The sequence below is a fragment of the Patagioenas fasciata genome, chromosome 1, assembly GCF_037038585.1.
Source record: "Patagioenas fasciata isolate bPatFas1 chromosome 1, bPatFas1.hap1, whole genome shotgun sequence".
In the NCBI taxonomy this organism is placed as follows: Eukaryota; Metazoa; Chordata; class Aves; order Columbiformes; family Columbidae; genus Patagioenas; species Patagioenas fasciata.
The window spans coordinates 855,181-875,316 of NC_092520.1; the positions used below are offsets into that span (position 1 = coordinate 855,181).

At 56.1% G+C, this 20,136-nt stretch overlaps 1 protein-coding gene across 11 annotated transcripts in view; it reads right to left on the minus strand.

Moving 5' to 3' along the window:
- The window catches only part of STIM1 (stromal interaction molecule 1), a 96,055-nt gene that overhangs the window by 18,940 nt on the left and 56,979 nt on the right, over positions 1 to 20,136 (minus strand). For 10 of the 11 annotated variants that reach the window (XM_065834154.2, XM_065834200.2, XM_071807968.1 and 7 more), the window contains 2 exons: positions 13,404 to 13,581; positions 5,617 to 5,794 (listed from right to left, as the gene is read on the minus strand). In XM_065834154.2, the coding sequence (XP_065690226.1) occupies positions 5,617 to 5,794; positions 13,404 to 13,581 (356 nt within the window). Of the gene's footprint in view, positions 1 to 3,499; positions 3,528 to 5,616; positions 5,795 to 13,403; positions 13,582 to 20,136 lie in introns of all 11 variants that reach the window. The other variant, XM_071808309.1, reaches the window with a different exon arrangement.

Sequence of the window (20,136 nt, forward strand, 5' to 3'; positions counted from 1 at the left end):
CCTGTTCTCCAGCTGAACCCCCCAGCTCCCTCAGCCGCTCCCATCACACTTGTGCTCCAGTCCCTCACCAGCTCCGTTCCCTTCTCTCCACTCGCTCCAGCACCTCAAGGGTTTTCTTAGTGTGAGGATCCCAGAACCGCCCCCAGGGTTGGCGGTTTGTCCTCCCCAGGTCCCAGCACAGGTTCGGTCACTGCCCTGGGCCTGCTGGCCACCCCAGTGCTGGTCCCAGCCAGGATGCTGTGGCCTCTTGGCCCCTGGGCACACTCTGGCTCACGTTCAGCCGCTGCCACCAACACCCCCAGGGCCTTTTCCACCAGGCACTTTCCAGCACATTTTCTGGTGCTTTTAGAGCACCCGGAATAGAAAAAACGACTCCACAGAACTCAGTTTTCATTCCAGCTCCTCTGCTCACAGCTGTAACCCCCCCAGAGCTGACAGCACCACGCACAAGTTACTTAAAAAGATTTAGACTTGAGGGAAGCGTGTTCCGGTGCCCATCTGAGGCTCCAGAAGCCTCTCTGGGTTTGCTGCCCGCAGCTCCGTGCAGCCCCCGGATCCTCCCGGCACAATCGCTGGCGAGGCTGCGCCGCCGCCTGTTTGCTCTGCGGCGACGGAGCCGAACAGAGGGAGCTTGTCAAGGGACAGCTTTACCACTGGAGCAAGGCGGCGAAAATATTTAGACACAAAACATGTGCTGCTTGGTCAGGAAGAGGAAGAACATGTCTGGAATGAACCGTTTCGGGAGCTTTCTGGGGGCTCTCCTGCCATCCTGGCTCAGGCTCCTCCGCACGCTCACTGATCTCGGTGGGGATGGGAGACAGGACTAAATTAGAAGAAAGTGGGTGATGAGTAAGTTGAAGAAACCAAAACCTTACGTAAGGGAATGTGGTGCTGGAGACCATAAGGAATTAACACTTCAGGCAACTTCAGGATGGGCAGAGAGGTGGTGTCTGAACCATCCCTGGAGACATCCCAGGCCAGGCTGGACGCGGCTCTGAGCACCCTGAGCTGGTGAGGATGTCCCTGTCATGGCAGGGGGGCACTGGACGGGTTCTGAAGGCCCCATCAACTCAAACTATTCCATGATTCTCTTCCACGACACATGATGTGGGACTTCAAGAAACCTGAAGCCCAATACAAGCCCTGCAAGGGTTTAACGTGCTCCACGCTGGACAGACCGAGGGGCGGTGGCAGGAGCTCGGAGCTGCGGGCACAGCGTGGGGACTGGGCTGCTCCTCACCCACCGTACCCAAAGCTCAGGAGGGGTGTCCGTGGTTACACACCCTGCAACAGACTGCCCTGCTGCTAAATTAGAAGCCAACCTTGAGCATCTCTGAGCTTTCCCTGCCCAGCAGGCCCTGTCCCACCAGCACAGACCTTCTCTAGCCACCATGGAGCTGGAGGAGAGGTCCAGGACATGCCCTGGATCACAGAACCACAGCATCCCGGGCTGGTCGTGCCCTCTGTAGATCCCCACCCTCACCTGCTCATGCAGGGTCACAGAGCAGATCACCCAGGGTCACAGAGCAGATCACCCAGGGTCACAGAGCAGATCACACAGGGTCACAGAGCAGATCACACAGGATCCCAGGGGTTTGAATGTCTCAGAGAAGGAGACTCCACACCCGCTCTGGGCAGCCTGGGCCAGGCTCTGGCACCTCCCAGCACACAAGTTTCTGCTCATGTTCACATGGAGCCTCCTGTGGTTCAGTCTGTGCCCGTTGCCCCTCACCCTGGCGCTGGGCACCACTGAACAGAGTCTGCTCCATCCTCTGACACCCACCCTGAGCTATTGAGCACTGATCACATCCCTCTCAGCTTCTCTTCTCCAGCTCAGCAGCCCCAGCTCTCCCAGCCTTTCCTCACACAAAGATGCTCCAGACCCCTCAGCATCTTCGTGTCCCTCCCTGCACTCTCTCCAGTGACTCCTTGTCCTTAAACTGGGAGCCCAGCACTGGCCCCAGTTCTGCAGATGGGGCCTCCCAGGGCAGAGCAGAGGGGGAGGAACAACACACAGAATCACAGAATGTTAGGGATTGGAAGGGACCTCAAAAGATCACCTAGTCCAATCCCCCTGCCGGATCAGGAACACCTAGATGAGGTTACACAGGAATGTGTCCAACCTCCCTGCCCTGCTGCCCACGCTCTTCCTCACACACCCCAGGCACCATTGGCCTCTTGGCCACAGGACACATGGGTGGCTCGTGGTCACCCTGCTGTCCCCAGCACTCCCAGGTCGGTCTCCGCAGAGCTGCTTCCAGCAGGGCCCCCCAGCCTGCGCTGGTGCCGGGGGCTGTTCCTGCAGCTGCAGGACCCCGGGGAGCAACAGCCCCGTGGGGTCGAGACCTGGAGTTGAACCTCACCAGGTTGTTCTCTGCCCCATCCAGCTCTCTGGACAGCAGCACAGTCCGGTGTGTGAGCCCTTCCTCAGCTTGGGATCATCGCCTGGACCTGTCTGTCCCGTCCGCTCTGTCTGGGGTGCAGGACCAGTGGCTGCTCAGGTTCTGCTCCAGACCCGGGCCCACATTTGCACCCCGGAGCCTCCTCGCTCCCCACAGCACAGCACCAGCCTGCTGAGGAGAAGCCTTTGTCTACCAAGACTGCTCAGCCTCGGCTCCTTTCCTCCCCGCGTTATTTGGCTCAGTCACGTCTCACCACGTCTGGCAGGGGCGGAACTTCCAGCCAAAAGCCCCAGGTTGCCCGCGGATATCTGCAATCCCAGGTTGTGTCCCCAAGGACATTTGCAGAAGTGGCCGGGAGGGGAGGTCAACCCCTCATGTCCCCTCTGTGATTTAGTCCTGTCGAGCGTAACATTGCCTAAATCACTCAAAAAGTCACCGATTTGGACCCAGGGCCCCAGGAAGGTCTGGTTGTCCCCCCACACCTCATACAGAGCTCTGACCCTGATCCATGGGCGCCTAGGGCTCAGGAATAGGGGGATAAGCGGGCAGGAAATCTGCCGGTGGGTGTTTGGGGTAGAGGAGCACTCAGAACATTCCCAGCAATGACGTTTGTGTGGATGAGTGATGAGGAACAGCCGGGGGCTGGGAGGAGGCGCCACACAACCGCATCCCAACACCACCCCAGCTCTGCGGGGGAACCCTCCCCAGCGGGGTCACTGCGTCTGCACCCCCGGGGAGATGTCTGACATCCCGTAAGAGCAACGATTTGAAAGCAGGAATGGTCATGTCTGAGCCCTTAGGACAACCCGGTGAGGAGAGAAGGTGGTGTGAACACCAGGGAACACGTTGCCTCTGCACCTCACGCACCCGACCGCAGCGGGAGCGGCCGAGCCCGCCCGGTCAGCGCGAAAATGTGCAAAAGGTCTGGCTGGATATCCCCGCGAACCAAGATTATCTTATAATTGGATGAGTTTTGGGGTCAGTGGGAGTGACGAGTTAATGTCATTGGTGACCCGTGGCTCACTGGGATGGTGATCGTGTTATTGTCACACAGTGGGGGTCAGGGGTAAAACCAGGGGGGTAGAACCAGTACTCACCCCATCAGCGCATCCCTCCCGACGGCCTCTGGGAAACAACAGAGCGGTCAAGTCACCTCTGGCTTTCGGGTTTCTCACCGAACGCGCAGCGGAGGGGAAGCGGTGAGACCCAACGGCTCCAAACGCCGCCAGCGGGCCGGGTACCGGGGCTCGGGGTTACAGCATCGGCCGTATTGAACAGCCCACAGCACACACCGACCCAGCCTCGTGCGTGTGAACGCGGACGAGCTCGGGGACTTTGCGGACGGGCGGTTGGGAGGAACGGTGTCGAGCACGGGGGCGAAGCCGGGACCTGCGCGGGTCGGGTTGGCGGGGGCGGGGAATTCGCTGTTTGCACACCCGGACCGTTGTGCTGTTTGCACACCCAGACCGTTGCGCTGTTTGCACACCCAGACTGTTGTGCTGTTTGCACAGCCAGATTTTGCACACCCGGACCATTGCGCTGTTTGCACACCTGGATCATTGTGATGTTTGCACACCCGGACCGTTGTGCTGTTTGCACACCCAGACCGTTGCGCTGTTTGCACACCTTTACTGTTGTGCTGTTTGCACAGCCAGATTTGCACACCCGGACCATTGCGCTGTTTGCACACCTGGACCATTGTGCTGTTTGCACACCCGGACCGTTGCGCTGCTTGCACACCCAGACTGTTGTGCTGTTTGCACACCCGGACCGTTGCGCTGTTTGCACACCTTTACTGTTGTGCTGTTTGCACAGCCAGATTTGCACACCCGGACCATTGCGCTGTTTGCACACCTGGACCGTTGTGCTGTTTGCACACCCGGACCGTTGCGCTGTTTGCACACCCAGACTGTTGTGCTGTTTCCACACCCGGACTGTTGCGCTGTTTGCACACCCGGACTGTTGTGCTGTTTGCACACTCGGACTGTTGCGCTCTTTGCACACCCAGACCGTTACACTGATTGCACACCCGGCCAGTCTGGGTGTTTGCACACCCAGACTGCTGTGCTGTTTGCACACCTGGACCGTTGTGCTGTTTGCACACCCAGACCGCACTGCCCAGTGCTCCCAGCTCACCCGCTGGCCCAGGACCCTAGTTTGTCCCGGTCAGTGCAGACCCCAGGCTCTCGTCCCATTCTTTCCCCATCCCCCTGTCCCATTTTTCCCCATCCCCTTGTCCCTCTCTGTCCCCATCCCCTTGTCCCTCTCTGTCCCCATCCTCTTGTCCCACTCTGTCCCCATCCCCTTGTCCCTCTCTGTCCCCATCCTCTTGTCCCACTCTGTCCCCTCCTCCAGGGTGGCACTGCAGCCTGGGCACAGTTGGGCCGGGAGGACGCGCTGGTGGCCTCAGAATATCCCCGCACTCGCTCGGCTCTCGCAGGTCTGGCTCACACAATCTCAGCTTAAACCGATCTGTACCAAACGCGCTGCTCTCCTGCCAGCAGCAGCTTTACAGACAATATTCCGTCTAGGTTTACATCGCAAGATGCGACTTGGGGACGAGTTCTCTTGCTAATTTAAAGCTAATCTTTTCGAGAACCGCACATACGAGCTCTAACTTTGCTGCAGAGATGCTAATCTAGTGCTAACCTTCCTTGGAAAGCAATGCCCTTTGTGCATGTCTCTGATTTGCAAGAATACAAGGCAACTGCAATCGGACCCACTATAAATCTCTCCTAAAACCATTAATAGGCTGAAATGGAAAAAAGTCACCAATTCTGACCCACAGCCCCGGGAAGGTTTGATTGTCCCCTCAACACCACATGCAGAGCTCTGACCCTGATCCACGGGTGTCTGGGATTCAGGAACGGGGGACACGGGGGCAGGGAATCTGCCGGTGGGTGTCCGGGGCACAGCAGCGCTCAGAACATTCACAGCAAGGACGTGTTTGTGGATGAGCGTGAGGAACCGGGGCTTACGGTTTGGGGTGGGAGGTCGAGGGGATCAGAGGTGAAGTTCAGGCTGGGACAACGTGCGGTCGCTGCTCTCCTGTGTATTTGGGACGCTAAATGCGGGGTAGCGGAAGAAATATTAACACTTGGGGGTCTTTTCCTCCACCAAGAAGCGGAGAAGCAGCGTGGTGGGCAGAACATCGCTGGGTGGACAAAGCCGAGCGAGGAAGCGGCTCCCGCTCCACATGTCGGCGCATCCTCACCTGCTCCAGCTCCTGCTCGGCGTACTTCTGGCGGCTCAGCTCGTTCTCGGTGCCCTCGCGCAGCTCCCGCAGCCGGTGCGCCTCCTGCTTGGCCATGCTGATCTCGTCCTGCAGCTTCTTCTCCAGGTGCACCTTCTCCACCTCCACCGAGCGATGCTCCTCCTGCGCCTTCTGCAGCCTGCAACACACAACCGGAGCTGCGCTTAATCCCTTCTGATGTCAGTGACCCACGTTATGGATCCTGCAACACACAACCGGAGATGCGCTTAATCCCCTTTGATGTCAGTGACCCACGTTATGGATCCTGCAACACACAACCGGAGCTGCGCTTAATCCCCTTTGATGTCAGTGACCCACGTTATGGATCCTGCAACACACAACCGGAGCTGCGCTTAATCCCTTCTGATGTCAGTGACCCATGTTATGGATCCTGCAACACACAACCGGAGATGCGTTTAATCCCCATCAATGTCAGTGATCCACACTACGGATCCTGCAACACACAACCGGAGCTGCGTTTAATCCCCATCAATGCCAGGGACCCGTGTTACAGATCCTGCAACACAAAACCGGAGCTGCTTTTAATCCCTTTTGATGCCAGTGACCTGCACTATGGATCCTGCAACACACAACCGGAGCAGTACTTAATCCCTTTTGATGTCAATGACCTGTATTGTGGATCCTGCAACACACAACCGGAGCTGCGTTAAATCCCCGTCGATGCCAGGGACCTGCGTTTGCAAAGCCAAGGCGAGTTCACCAACAAACTGAACTGTCAGCTCCAGAGTCTCAACTTTATTTCATCTATTAAATACTCAGTAATTGGTTTTTTAGTTTGCTAAAGCACACCAAGATTTCCTAAAGGAAATATGAGGCATGGTGGACGTGATCTCCCTTGACTTGAGTGAGGCATTTGACACCGTGTCCCCCAGCACCCTCCCAGCTGAACTGAGGAGTGCGGTCTGGATGAGCGGGCAGTGAGGTGACTGGGAACTGGCTGAAGGGAAGAACCAGAGAGTCGTGGGCAATGGGGCAGAGTCCAGTTGAGGCCTGGATCCAGTGCAGAGCCTCAGGGGGCAGTGCTGGGGCCGGGATTATTCAATATATTCATCAATGACTTGGATGAGGGAATAGAGTGACTGTCAGCAAGTTTGCTGGGGACACCAAGCTGGGAGGAGTGGTGACACTGGAAGCTGTGCTGCCATCAGAGACCTGGACAGGCTGGAGAGTTGGGCGGGGAGAAATGGAATGAAATAGAACAAGGGCAAGGGTAGAGTCTGGGATCTGGGCAGGAACAACCCCAGGTTCCAGTGTAAGTTGGGGAATGAGCTGTTGGAGAGCAGTGTAGGGGAAAGGGAGCTGGGGGTCCTGGGGCCAGCAGGGTGAGCATGAGCCAGCACTGGGCCCTTGTGGCCAGGAAGCCAATGGGACCTGGGGTGGGTTAGAAGGGGGTGGTCAGTAGGTCAGAGAGGTTCTCCTGCCCCTCTGCTCTGCCCTGGGGAGACCACCCCTGGAATATTGTGTCCAGTTGTGGCCCCTCAGCTCCAGAAGGACAGGGAACTGCTGCAGAGAGTCCAGCGCAGCCACCAAGATGCTGAAGGGAGTGGAGCATCTCCCGTGTGAGGAAAGGCTGAGGGAGCTGGGGCTCTGGAGCTGGAGGAGAGGAGACTGAGGGGGGACTCATTCCTGGGGATCAATATGGAAAGGGGCAGTGTCAGGAGGATGGAGCCAGGCTCTTCTGGGTGACACCCAGTGACAGGACAAGGGGCAATGGGTGCAAACTGGAACACAGGAGGTTCCACTTAGAGATGAGAAGAAACTTGTTGGGGGTGAGTGTGGCAGAGCCTGGCCCAGGCTGCCCAGGGAGGTTGTGGAGTCTCCTTCTCTGCAGACATTCAAACCCGCCTGGACCCCTTCCTGTGGAACCTCAGCTGGGTGTTCCTGCTCCATGGGGGGATTGCACTGGATGGGCTTTCCAGGGCCCTTCAACCCCTGGCACTCTGGGACTCTGTGATTCTGGTACTTCTTTTAAAGATGTTCTTTAAGCTCCAATGATAGTTTGCTGCCACCCTTTTCTAGAGCCGTGCTGAGTAAAGCTACAGCTAAATGGAAAGTTAAATACACTCACGAGGTGTTGATGTCTACATCGCATTATTTGCAGTCTCAGAGACAGCAAAAATAACTCAAACAGCGCTGTGCCACAAACTGGTTTCTTGGCCAACAATGTTGCTTCAGCACACAAGGAACTGGTTCCTCCTGAAGCGCCCGCGGTTGTTGAGGACACGAGGCTCTGTATGTGGACCCAGCACGGCTTTCGGGCCGGGTGAGCACAAGTGTGAACGCTCAAGATTTTCTGACACTTTGGAGCTGCTCTTCCCATTTTCTTTAGGTCGAGATGTGGTTCATGGCAATGCCCCACGCGTCTAAAACCTCTTTCCGGTGCCACGAGTATGGATTTCCTAGAGGAAATCTTGGTGGTCTAAAGTAAGCCCCAGATTAAGCAGGATTTTCAGTGTTTCTACAAAAATTAAGACCTTTGCCTTTAACAACGAAGGGTGAGATGTGCCCCGGCGGGTACGAACACCCCACGCGACCTCTCCCCGTGCGCTCCAAAGTGTTCAAACAAACACGGCTTATCCTTGCCGGGAAGGGATCATCTTCCCTCACTTCAGGATGGAATTGTTGGGAATTCCGCCTGGCAATAACAATTAAATAGGTTCACATGAAAAATTGGGTGTTTTCTTTCAAACCATGGCAACGATCAAACCCTGGACCAAACTCCTGAGGAACGCGGTACATCCGTCCCTGGACAGCTTCAAATCAGATGTGCTGGGTTTCCAGGACGCGGATTTCAGCGCCTGGACTGAACATGAAGTGTCGCGGCTGCTGGGAACCGGGTGCTTCGATCCAGCTGTCCCGCCTTGGCAACACGAGCTTCTCTTCCAACCCCTCCGTTCTGGCCATTACCAACCGGGCCGCGCTGGCCGCACGCCGGCTCGCTCCTTGGGAAAGGCTCGCTTGCCATCACAGAATCCAATCACAGCATCAACTGGGTTGGAAAAGCCCTCAGAGATCATCCAGTCCAGCCCTTGGTCCAACTCCAGCCCATTGACCAGATCATGGCACTAAGTGCCATGGCCAATCTCAGTTTACAAACCTCCATGGCCGGTGAGTCCAGCACCTCCCTGGGCAGCCATTCCAATGCTGACCACTCTCTCTGCACAGAATTGCTTTCTAATCTCCAGCCTCAATTTCCCCTGGCAGAGTTGAAGCCCCTGCCCCCTTGTCCTGTTGCTGAGTGCCTGGGAGAAGAGCCCAGTCCCCCCTGGCTAGAACTGCCCTTCAGGTCGTTCTAGAGAGGCTGAGCTCACCTCTAAGCCTCCTCTGCTCCAGACTGAACAAGCCCAGCTCCCTCAGCCTCTCCCCATAGGGCTTGTGCTCAAGTCCCTTCCCCAGTCTTGTTGCTCTTCTCTGGACCCGCTCCAGCACTTCAATCTCTTTCCTGAGCTGAGGGGCCCAGAACTGAACACAACACTCCAGGTGTGGCCTCCCCAATGCAGAGCACAGGGGAAGGATCACTGCCCTTGTCCTGCTGACCACGCTGGGTTGGATACAGGACAGGACATCATTGGCCTTCTTGGCCACCTGGGCACACTGTTGGCTCCTGTTGAGCTTCCTGTCCATCAGTCCCCCCAGGTCCCTTTCTGCCCGACTGCTCTTTCTCCTTTTCAGCCTCTCGGTACACACTTGAGGATTTGCCAGTTAGGGAACAGCAAATAAATTCTGCTTGAATCGTGCTATTGGGTTTTGTTCAGCACTCAGGCCCCACGTGTTCACTGCCCTTGTCTCACACTCATCCACGTGGTTTTTAGGTCGGTGTTCCCAGCTCTCTCCAGAAACTCCCGCTCTTTATTTCCCGGTTTCCAGAGGCTCCTGCCAGGCCATTCCAAGCGGTGAGATAAACCCGCGCTCCCTGCCCTGTGCATCATTCCATACGAAGCCCGACGAGCCCCAAACTGCCCAAATACCTCTGTTTAAAGGAGAAATTCCCCTCCACCGTGCCGCAGAGCGGGAAGGAATTGATCCTGAAGGTAATTCTCAAGGGCACGCTCATATTGTGTTATCAGTTTTCTCCTGAGAGCACAGCCCGCATTTTCTGATGTTTATGGATGAAGCTGCGTTTTGCCTGTGCGTTCCCGTTCACACCCCGGTGACTCGGCCACTCTGGTTCCACATCCACTGAGCTCCAAGAGACAACAAAGTCCCTTAGAGCTGTGCTTGTGACACGGCAAGAAACCCGGACCCATCTGGGAGCTTCACCGGTCAGGAGCAGATCATCAATACAACCTGCAGATCTTCAGTACAACCTGCAGATCATCCATACAACCTGCAGATCTTCAGTACAACCTGCAGATCTTCAGTACAACCTGCAGATCCTCAATACAACCTGCAGATCTTCAGTACAACCTGCAGATCTTCAGTACAACCTGCAGATCATCAATACAACCTGCAGATCATCCATACAACCTGCAGATCCTCAATACAACCTGCAGATCATCAATACAACCTGCAGATCTTCAGTACAACCTGCAGATCTTCAGTACAACCTGCAGATCATCAATACAACCTGCAGATCTTCAGTACAACCTGCAGATCATCAGTACAACCTGCAGATCTTCAGTACAACCTGCAGATCATCCATACAACCTGCAGATCATCAGTACAACCTGCAGATCATCAATACAACCTGCAGATCATCAATACAACCTGCAGATCTTCAGTACAACCTGCAGATCACCAATACAACCTGCAGATCTTCAGCACAGCCTGCAGATCATCAATACAACCTGCAGATCTTCAGTACAGCCTGCAGATCCTCAGTACAACCTGCAGATCCTCAATACAACCTGCAGATCTTCAGCACAGCCTGCAGATCCTCAGTACAACCTGCAGATCCTCAATACAACCTGCAGATCCTCAATACAACCTGCAGATCCTCAGTACAACCTGCAGATCCTCAATACAACCTGCAGATCCTCAGTACAACCTGCAGATCTTCAGTACAGCCTGCAGATCCTCAATACAACCTGCAGATCTTCAGTACAACCTGCAGATCATCCATACAACCTGCAGATCATCCATACAACCTGCAGATCTTCAATGTAACCAGCAGATCATCAATATAACCTGCAGATCTTCAATACAACCTGCAGATCTTCAATACAACCTGCAGATCATCCATACAGCCTGCAGATCCTCCATACAACCTGCAGATCTTCAATACAACCTGCAGATCTTTAATATAACCAACCGTTCGTCCATACAACCAGCAGATCTTCCATTCAACCCATAGATTGTCCATACAACCGGTAGATCTTCAATACAACCAGGAGATTTTCAATACAGCCAGCAGATCGTCAACCTTCAATCATCAGCAGGAGGTATCAAGACATGAACGTTTTCCTCTCGATGGGTCATTTACTGGACTGGAAAGGGTCACTGTTGGAGGACGTTCTCAAAAGGTGTTCTGAAGATGAACAAAAATGGGTTTTCGTGTTGATCTTCCCTTCTCTGCTCCTCAGGAGCGCATCAGCTGTTCACCAAATGGCAGCTGGGAGGCAACCAGAAGGGCACCACGCTCCTTCCCAAGGGCTGCTCAGCGCTGGCTTCGATGGGCCAGGCCAGGAGGTCACTGCCGGCCCAGAGAAGCCACAGAACCACAGGGTGTCCTGAGCTGGAGGGACCCACAGATCATCGGTTCCAACTGCTGTCCCTGCAATGACACCCCACAGGTCACCCCGTGTGTCTGAGGACGCTGTCCAGTCTCTTCTTGAACACTGTCAGGTTGGGCCGTGACACCTCCCTGGGAGCCTGTTCAGTGTCCAGCACCTCTGGGGAAGAACCTTTGCCTCATGTCCCGCTGACCCCCCTGGCACATCTGCTGGGGCTCCCTGGGCTCCAGCAGAACAAGTCCCCGGGAAGGGCTGTTGGGAGCTCTGGCCATGTCTCTGGTGGCCGAGGACCAGGGCTGGGCCTTGCTGGGGCGCAGGGATGCAGCAGCGAGGGCACATTCGCTCCTCAGAGGAGAATGAGATCAAAACTCAGCCAAGAGGCCCCACAGGCACCAGGAATTCACCTCCCGGTCCCGGAGCTCCAGCTCAGCGTCCTCCGCAGAGGACACGCTGCTCCGGGTTAAGACCAGAGCTTAGTACCCAGGGTTTTGTGTTTCTCCCCACCCGGCTTTGGAGCATTCGTGGAACGTCACAGACACATCCACTTGTTTACGTGGCTCTGCCCTCGGCAGCACAGCCCAAGGTCGTTCCCCCAGCCGGCGTTGGGACCTCTGGTGTCACCTGCTCCTCGGTGACACCGGCAGAGACCCCCGGCCCGGACACGGCCACTGCGGAGCAATCCCCGTGTCCTTCTGCCTGCAGAACAGAACCCAAACATTTTCTTTGGGGTATTTCCAACCTGTAACGCAAAATTCCCCAAAGCTCTGCGGAACCAGCTGTGGCCCAGCGCCGGCCAGAGGGGAAACGCGATTACCTCCATCTCTGTGCCAACAAGAAAGCAGGTTAACACACACCCGCACCGCTGCCAGGGCGCGCGCCCATCTGGCACCCGCGGCCCGGGACTCTGGCAAGCGTTCGGCCTCCGCGCAGGCACCCACCGAGGCTCTCGAGCAGCGCTCATGTTCAGAAAGAGCCCTGAGGGCAGGAAACCAGCCATGGCCTCGTGGGTACGTCCTGCGGCCCCCGCGGCACAAATCTCCACGCAGATCGGCATCCTCGGGATGCCAGTGCTGGCACAGGTCGCCGGTCGCCACCCGAGAGCGGTGACACACGTACCCAGGCCTGGGCTCCGCTGTCAGAAAAGCCACAGGGATGCGGCAAAATTAAGGTTTATCCTCTAAACTTGCACTTAAAACTGATGGAAAATAGTCACAGCCCAAGACTGCCGCTCTCTGTTATTTGCTACATCTCCCCTTAAAACTCTTCTTGCCAAAAACCCCGCTGGGTTTGCTCTCCGCGGTGACTCCTGCGCAGCTCGTGCGTTGCGCTGGCACCATCACAAACTGTTCTGTGAGCAGAGGTCGCGTTCCCAAAGCTGCAGGATTCCACCCAAGTCCAACCGCTCACAGGGAATCACTCCTACACCGGTGGTTTTGCTCCTCCCAGGATTTCGGGGGCCCCGCGTGGGATGGGCAGCATGGGCCATCATACACGGCTTGGAGCTCGAGCGGGTTGTGATTCCTCCGGCGGTTTGCACTGTCTCAATGTGCTTTTTCCCCATCAGAAGCCTCAGGGAAACAACCCAATCAGCCTGGACGACAAATCCTGCGCGAGCTGGATCGCCTCACTCCTTCAGAGCCTCCTCCTCCCTCAGGGTACCAGATCTTTGTCGTTTCGGGAGGTCGGGATCCCGATGCACTTTCAGTGTGAGAAACCACTGTACGCCTCACTGCTCCAATATAATTAGACACGTTAAAGCAATAGGAAGCACCTATAGAAAGAAGCCGATGTACTTGGAAGGAGGAGTGAGTGCAGAAGGAGCAATTCCAGCCCTTGTGCTCAGCGGGATGTTTTGCTGCTCGAGGAGGCGAAGCTCTGAGCTCTGACGCCAACAGCAGCTCCAGAACAGAGCCAGGGCCTCCCCAAAACTCAGAGACTCTATTTAGAGCCAGCAATGACAACCAGAGCGGAAGTGGGAAAAGGAAACTCTTCCCTGAAGGGTAAACGAAGGGGAACGTTGAGGAATGAGCGAGGCTGGATGGGAAGCGAACGCACCTCTCCTGAAGGTCGTGCAGCGACTGCTCCGCGCGGTGGAGCCCCTCCAGGTCCTTCATCATCTTCTTCATGTGCTCCTTGGAGTAGCGGTTCTGGATGTAGGCGAACCAGCAGCCGCCCACGCCGATGACGATGGACACCACCAGCATGAAGTCCTTCAGGTGGTTGTGCCGCGTCACTGCAAGAGAGGGGACAGCGCTGAGCGGGGACACGGGGACCCAGCCAGGGGGACAGAGGGGACCAGAGACAGCGCTGAGCGGGGACACGGGGACCCAGCCAGGGGGACAGAGGGGACCAGAGACAGCGCTGAGCGGGGACACAGGGACCTGGCCAGGGTGGCACAGGGGACCAGAGACAGCACTGAGCGGGGACACGGGGACCTGGCCAGGGGGACAGAGGGGACCAGAGACAGCACTGAGCGGGGACATGGGGACCCGGCCTGGGGGGCAGAGGGGACCAGAGACAGCGTTGAGTGGGGACATGGGGACCTGGCCAGGGGGGCAGAGGGGACCAGAGACAGCGCTGAGCAGGGACACGGGGACCCAGCCAGGGTGGCACAGGGGACCAGAGACAGCATTGAGCGGGGACACATGGACCCGGTCAGGAAGGGACATGGAGGGCAGAGACAGCGTTGAGTGGGGACATGGGGACCTGGCCAGGGGGGACACAGGGGACCAGAGACAGCGCTGAGCGGGGACACGGGGACCACCAAGCCAAGAAGGGACGTGGGGGAGCAGAAGGGACCGCGGCCTGGGGGTCGCAAAGGGCTGCGTCGATAGTTAAGGGAGGGAAAACAAAAAGGAGGCTTGATGGTATTCACCCGGTTTGAAAGGGGAAGAAAGACAGGAAAGAGAAGGAAAAAGAAGGAAAAAGAAGGAAAATGTAGGAAAAAGAAGGAAAAAGAAGAAGGAGGAAGAAAGGATAAAATAGGAAAAAAGAAAAACGGAAAGAAGAGAAAGAAGAATGAAGAAGAAAGGAAAAAGGAAAAAAGGAGAAAGAAGGAAGAAAGAAAAGGGGAAAAATAAAAAGAAGGGAAAAAGAAGGAAGAAGGAAGAAGGAAAAAGAAAGAAGGACAAAGGAAAAAGGAAGAAGAAAAAAGGAGGAAAAAAGAAAAGGAAGAAGAAGGAAGAAGGAGGAAGGAAGAAATGAAAAAGAAGGAAAAAAGAAAAAGGAAAAAAGGAGAAAGGAGAAAGGAGAAGAAAGAGAAGGAAGAAGAAAAAAAGAAAAAGGAGAAAGAAAGAAGGAAGAAAGAAAAAGGAAAAACCACCCCAACCAAATTAAAAAACCTTACAGATAAATAATTAAAAAGAAAACGAAATTCCCCATCCTAGCAGACACACTCAGCTGCACCACGCGCCACGGGAGAGCCCCCAGGGCCCGGCAGAGCTGCTGCGCAGGTAACACGGGACACGAGAGCCAAGAATCACCGCCACCAACACGGGGTGACCAGGGACCGGGCAGGTCCAGCACTGCATGGGCCCACTGTGAAACCTCCCCAGGCACAAGGGTAGGGGAAAGGGACCTGGGGTCCTGGGGACAGCAGGGTGACCATGAGCCAGCACTGGGCCCTTGTGGCCAGGAAGCCAATGGGACCTGGGGTGGGTTAGAAGGGGGTGGTCAGTAGGTCAGAGAGGTTCTCCTGCCCCTCTGCTCTGCCCTGGGGAGACCACACCTGGAATATTGTGTCCAGTTGTGGCCCCTCAGCTCCAGAAGGACAGGGAACTGCTGCAGAGAGTCCAGCGCAGCCACCAAGATGCTGAAGGGAGTGGAGCATCTCCCGTGTGAGGAAAGGCTGAGGGAGCTGGGGCTCTGGAGCTGGACAAGAGGAGACTGAGGGGGGACTCATTCATGGGGATCAATATGGAAAGGGGCAGTGTCAGGAGGATGGAGCCAGGCTCTGCTGGGTGACAACCAGTGACAGGACAAGGGGCAATGGGTGCAAACTGGAACACAGGAGGTTCCACTTGTTCATGGTGAGGGTGTCAGAGCCTGGCCCAGGCTGCCCAGGGAGGTTGTGGAGTCTCCTTCTCTGCAGACATTCAAACCCGCCTGGACCCCTTCCTGTGGAACCTCAGCTGGGTGTTCCTGCTCCATGGGGGGATTGCACTGGATGAGCTTTCCAGGGCCCTTCAACCCCTGACATTTGGTGATTCTGTGCCTCCCCTGTGGGGACAGAGGGACACGTCCCCTCTCCAAAGGTGCAGCAGATGCCATCACCTGAGGCAGCCCAGAAGAGCTCCATCATTCTTGGGGAACATTCACCCGTGAGTTCAACACTAAAGATCTAAACAAGGTTAATACCGGCCCCGCTTCCCATCCCGGGGGGATTATCACAACATCCTCTTCCTAGTGAGCAGCCCCTGGCCTGGTGCTGCAGATACACAATTCCAAATCCCTTTATCTGGTGTTCTGAGGGGACCGCTGGGCTGGCTTGTTCAGATGGTTTGTTTTGCACCCACCCCCAGCTCTTACAGCTTTTCTGTGTCATGGCTGCTGCTCCTGCTGCGTCCCCAACGCACAGAGCCCTTCACCACGGCAATGGCGACGACAGGAACTCAGGTGTTCACTGCTGGGAAGAAATGACTCCTAACAAAGGCTGAATCACAGAATCCCAGAATGTCAGGGGTTGAAGGGCCCTGGAAAGCTCATCCAGTGCAATCCCCCCATGGAGCAGGAACACCCAGCTGAGGTTCCACAGGAAGGGGTCCAGGCGGGTTTGAATGTCTGCAGAGAAGGAGACTCCACAACCTCCCTGGGCAGCCTGGGCCAGGCTCTGACACCCTCACCCCCAACAAGTTTCTTCTCCTCTTTCAGAGGAACCTCCTGTGTTCCAGTTTGCACCCACTGCCCCTTGTCCTGTCACTGGTTGTCACCCAGCAGAGCCTGGCTCCATCCTCCTGACACTGCCCCTTTCCATATTGATCCCCGTGAATGAGTCCCCCCTCAGTCTCCTCTTCTCCAGCTCCAGAGCCCCAGCTCCCTCAGCCTTTCCTCACACGGGAGATGCTCCACTCCCTCCAGCATCTTTGTGGCTCTTGGTAGCTCCAGCCGGTCTCCCTTGTCTCCACAGCTCTTCTCCAAGGAGAGCCGGGGCGTCCCGGGCCATGGCAGGAATCTGGTGGCTTTGAGCAGCACCGTGTGTCCTCCCGCCAAGCGGCAGCAGCTCCAGCTGCAGCACCCTGTTCACTGCCTCCGCACAGCCCAAAGAGCAGTAATAAAAACCCAGTTAAGCTGACACTGAGCTGCTCTAACGGCTGCTCCCGAGCTTTCCCTGCTGCGGGAGCTCTGGGGCACAGCGGGTTCAGCCCGCGGCGCTGAGCGTGTCCCTTCGGAGCACACAGGACGACGTTCTGCGCTTCGGGAAGGTCCATCAATGGGTTAAACTACAGGAGGGAGACTCAGGGTGGAGGTGAGGAGGAAATTGTTGCCCTGGGGGTGGTGGGAGCCTGGCCCAGGTTGGCCAGGAGGTTGTGGATGATTCTGAACAGCAGGGGAACAAGGACAAGAGAAGAAGTTCAGCTCTTACGTTTTGTACTAAACTTCACCAAAAAAAAATTCGGCATTTGCCACAAGCTACCAATTATTTTTCCACCAAGAAGCTCTCTAGCCATTCCATTACCCACAGACGAGCAGCAGGAAGCGCGTTGCTACCCGGGACGCGGTGTTTCACGAAGCCCCTGTCACGTACACCGTGTTCCACCGCACACGCTGCCACCCCCGCACGCCGAACCCCCACACACCGACCCCCAGGGTCCCGAAACTGCTCCCGGAGCCACCCGCAGCCGGCAAATGAGCCATCGTGCTTCCACAGCACCCGAAATGGGGCTTTAGTGAAAACCTGGGAGGGTCAGAGGCAGGGGATGTGCAGGGCGAGGTGTTTGCCAGGTGTCGAACAGTCTGCAAGGATCAGTGTGCAAGGACAGGCGTGCAAGGACGAGCGTGCAAAGATGAGTGTGCAAGGATGAGAGTGCAAGGACGAGAGTGCAAGGATGAGTGTGCAAGGACAAGTGTGCAAAGATGAGTGTGCAAGGATGAGAGTGCAAAGACAGGAGTGCAAGGATGAGTGTGCAAGGACAGGAGTGCAAGAATGATTGTGCAAGGATGAATGTACAAGGATGAGTGTGTAAGGATGAGTGTGCAAGGACAGGTGTGCAAGGACAAGCGCACAAAGATGAGTGTGCAAGGATGAGTGTGCAAGGATGAGCACGTAAGAACAAGTGTGCAAGGATGAGTGTGCAAGGACAGGGGTGCAAGGGTAAGTGTGCAAGGATCAGTGTGCAAGGACAGGAGTGCAATGACAAGCGTGCAAAGATGAGTGTGCAAGGACCAGGGTGCAAGGACCAGGGTGCAAGGATGAGCATGCAAAGATGAGTGTGCAAGGACGAGAGTGTAAGGACAGGAGTGCAAGGATGAGCACGCAAAGATGAGTGTGCAAGGATGAGAGTGCAAGGATGAGAGTGCAAGGACGAGAGTGCAAGGACGAGAGTGCAAGGATGAGTGTGCAAGGACAGGCATGCAAGGACAGGGCTCATCAGTGCCCCAGCCGCTCCACAGCACCACTGACACAACCACGGGATGCGACGCCTCCCCCGGGCTCAATCAGCGCCTCTCATTTCCTTCCCAGAGCCAACACCCCCGAGAGAACGCGGCCAGACCCCGGTTCCTGCGTGTGCCGCACGGCCGGGGAGACGCGGGGGCAGCGAGCGCTGCACCCACGTGTGAGCGGATCCGTGTGCCGCGTGTTCCCAGCCCGGCAGAGACAACCCCGAATTCTCCCCCAGCACCACGTGCAGCCCCAGGAACAAGCGCCAGGCGCAGAGGAAACGGCCTCGAGTTGCACCAGGGGAGGTTGAGGTTGGATCTGGGAACAATTTCTTCCCCAAAGGGCTGTGGGGCATTGGAACAGGCTGCCCAGGGCAGTGCTGGAGTCACCATCCCTGGGGGGCTGGACAGACGGACAGGAGGTTCTCAGGACAGGGGCAGTGCTGGAGTCGCCAGCCCTGGAGGGCTGGGCAGTTCTTAGTGACACGGGTCAGTGCTTCATTTAGGTTATGGTTGGAGTTACCGCCCTCCCCAGGGGAAGCAGCAGCTTTCCAAGGCGGGGAGCTGGGAAACGCTGCTCGTGGGGACAGGACAAACCCCCTTCCTGGGGCAGAACTGTGTCTTCGATCCTACCGATGTTGTCAAAAAAGCTACATCATTTCAGGGGTGAAAACAACCTAAGGGAGCAAATCTGAATAGTGAGTCCGAGCCCTACATACAGGCCTTGCTAAAATCAAACTCAGTTTAAACCGACCCAAGCCCTACACAAACAGAGAACAAGTCGGTTTGTCTGGATCTAAATAATCAGGGCATTAGACGTTCAAAGGGATCCCGTATCGCCAAGGCAACGCGAGATAATCCTCCTGCTCTGGGTTCCCTGCTGCTGCACACCCCGCTGCGCCGGAGCTGGGTGTAAGCTCAGGGATAGTTTCCGGAGCGCAGGTTTTACACCGCAGCTCGGGTTTATTGCCCAGTTTATCGCTGTTTAACCCACGCCCCATCTCAGCACAGCCCAACCTGCAAAACTCACCCCTTGGCACCTCACTCTGGGAAAGCTGCGGGAAAAGCAACGTACACCAAGGAAAACCCATTTCTAGACCTATTTTCCTTCTCTTTTTAGGCGAAAGAAGGAAGAAGGGACACAACCCAGACCTGGCCTGGGTGAGATGTCCCTGCTCGCGCCGGGGGCGGCACTGGGAAGGCCCCTCCAACCCAAACGATTCTGACTCTATGATGCGGTTTCACCCAGGCCAGCAGTGGTCACGCAGGATTAACGCTGTGTTGGGTCCGCAGCGCTGCTGGGGTTCTGTTTGAAAGTAGGTAAAAAGCTGTAGAATAGGAGAACTCAACAGCAGCCTCAGGTGGCGTGAGCTGAAGAGTCCGACTGAGACACACAAGTTCAAAGCCCCACTTCTTCAAACGTTTCACAGAGTTTTACTTGGAGAACAGAACCAGGGTGGATTAAGATGCTGGAGGGAGTGGAGCATCTGCCGTGTGAGGAAAGGCTGAGGGAGCTGGGGCTCTGGAGCTGGAGAAGAGGAGACTGAGGGGGGACTCATTCCTGGGGATCAATATGGAAAGGGGCAGTGTCAGGAGGATGGAGCCAGGCTCTTCTGGGTGACAACCAGTGACAGGACAAGGGGCAATGGGTGCAAACTGGAACACAAGAGGTTCCACTTAAATATGAGAAGAAACTGAGGGTGTCAGAGCCTGGCCCAGGCTGCCCAGGGAGGTTGTGGAGTCTCCTTCTCTGCAGACATTCAAACCCGCCTGGACCCCTTCCTGTGGAACCTCAGCTGGGTGTTCCTGCTCCATGGGGGGGTTGCACTGGATGAGCTTTCCAGGGCCCTTCAACCCCTCACATTCTGGGATTCTGTGACCAGAAACCCAGCAGTTTTACAGCAGCATTGCTCAAATAAAATACTCGGTAGATTCTACACTGGCTGTTTACACACACGTTGTGACATCAGAAACCACACACGTGGGGTTACACCAAAATTCTGCATTCCTAGAGCACCCACAGGCAGCTGAGCCAGCACATCTCCCTGCCACTGGAATCTCTATGGAGCTCCAGCCCTTTCTTGGCTTCCTCACACTCCCTTGCTTTGCCAGCGGACCCACAAGATAATAATGCAAAGTGGTTTGATGAAGTGCTGAATTTCACCCCGCAAGAGCTGTCGGGTCCCTCAGT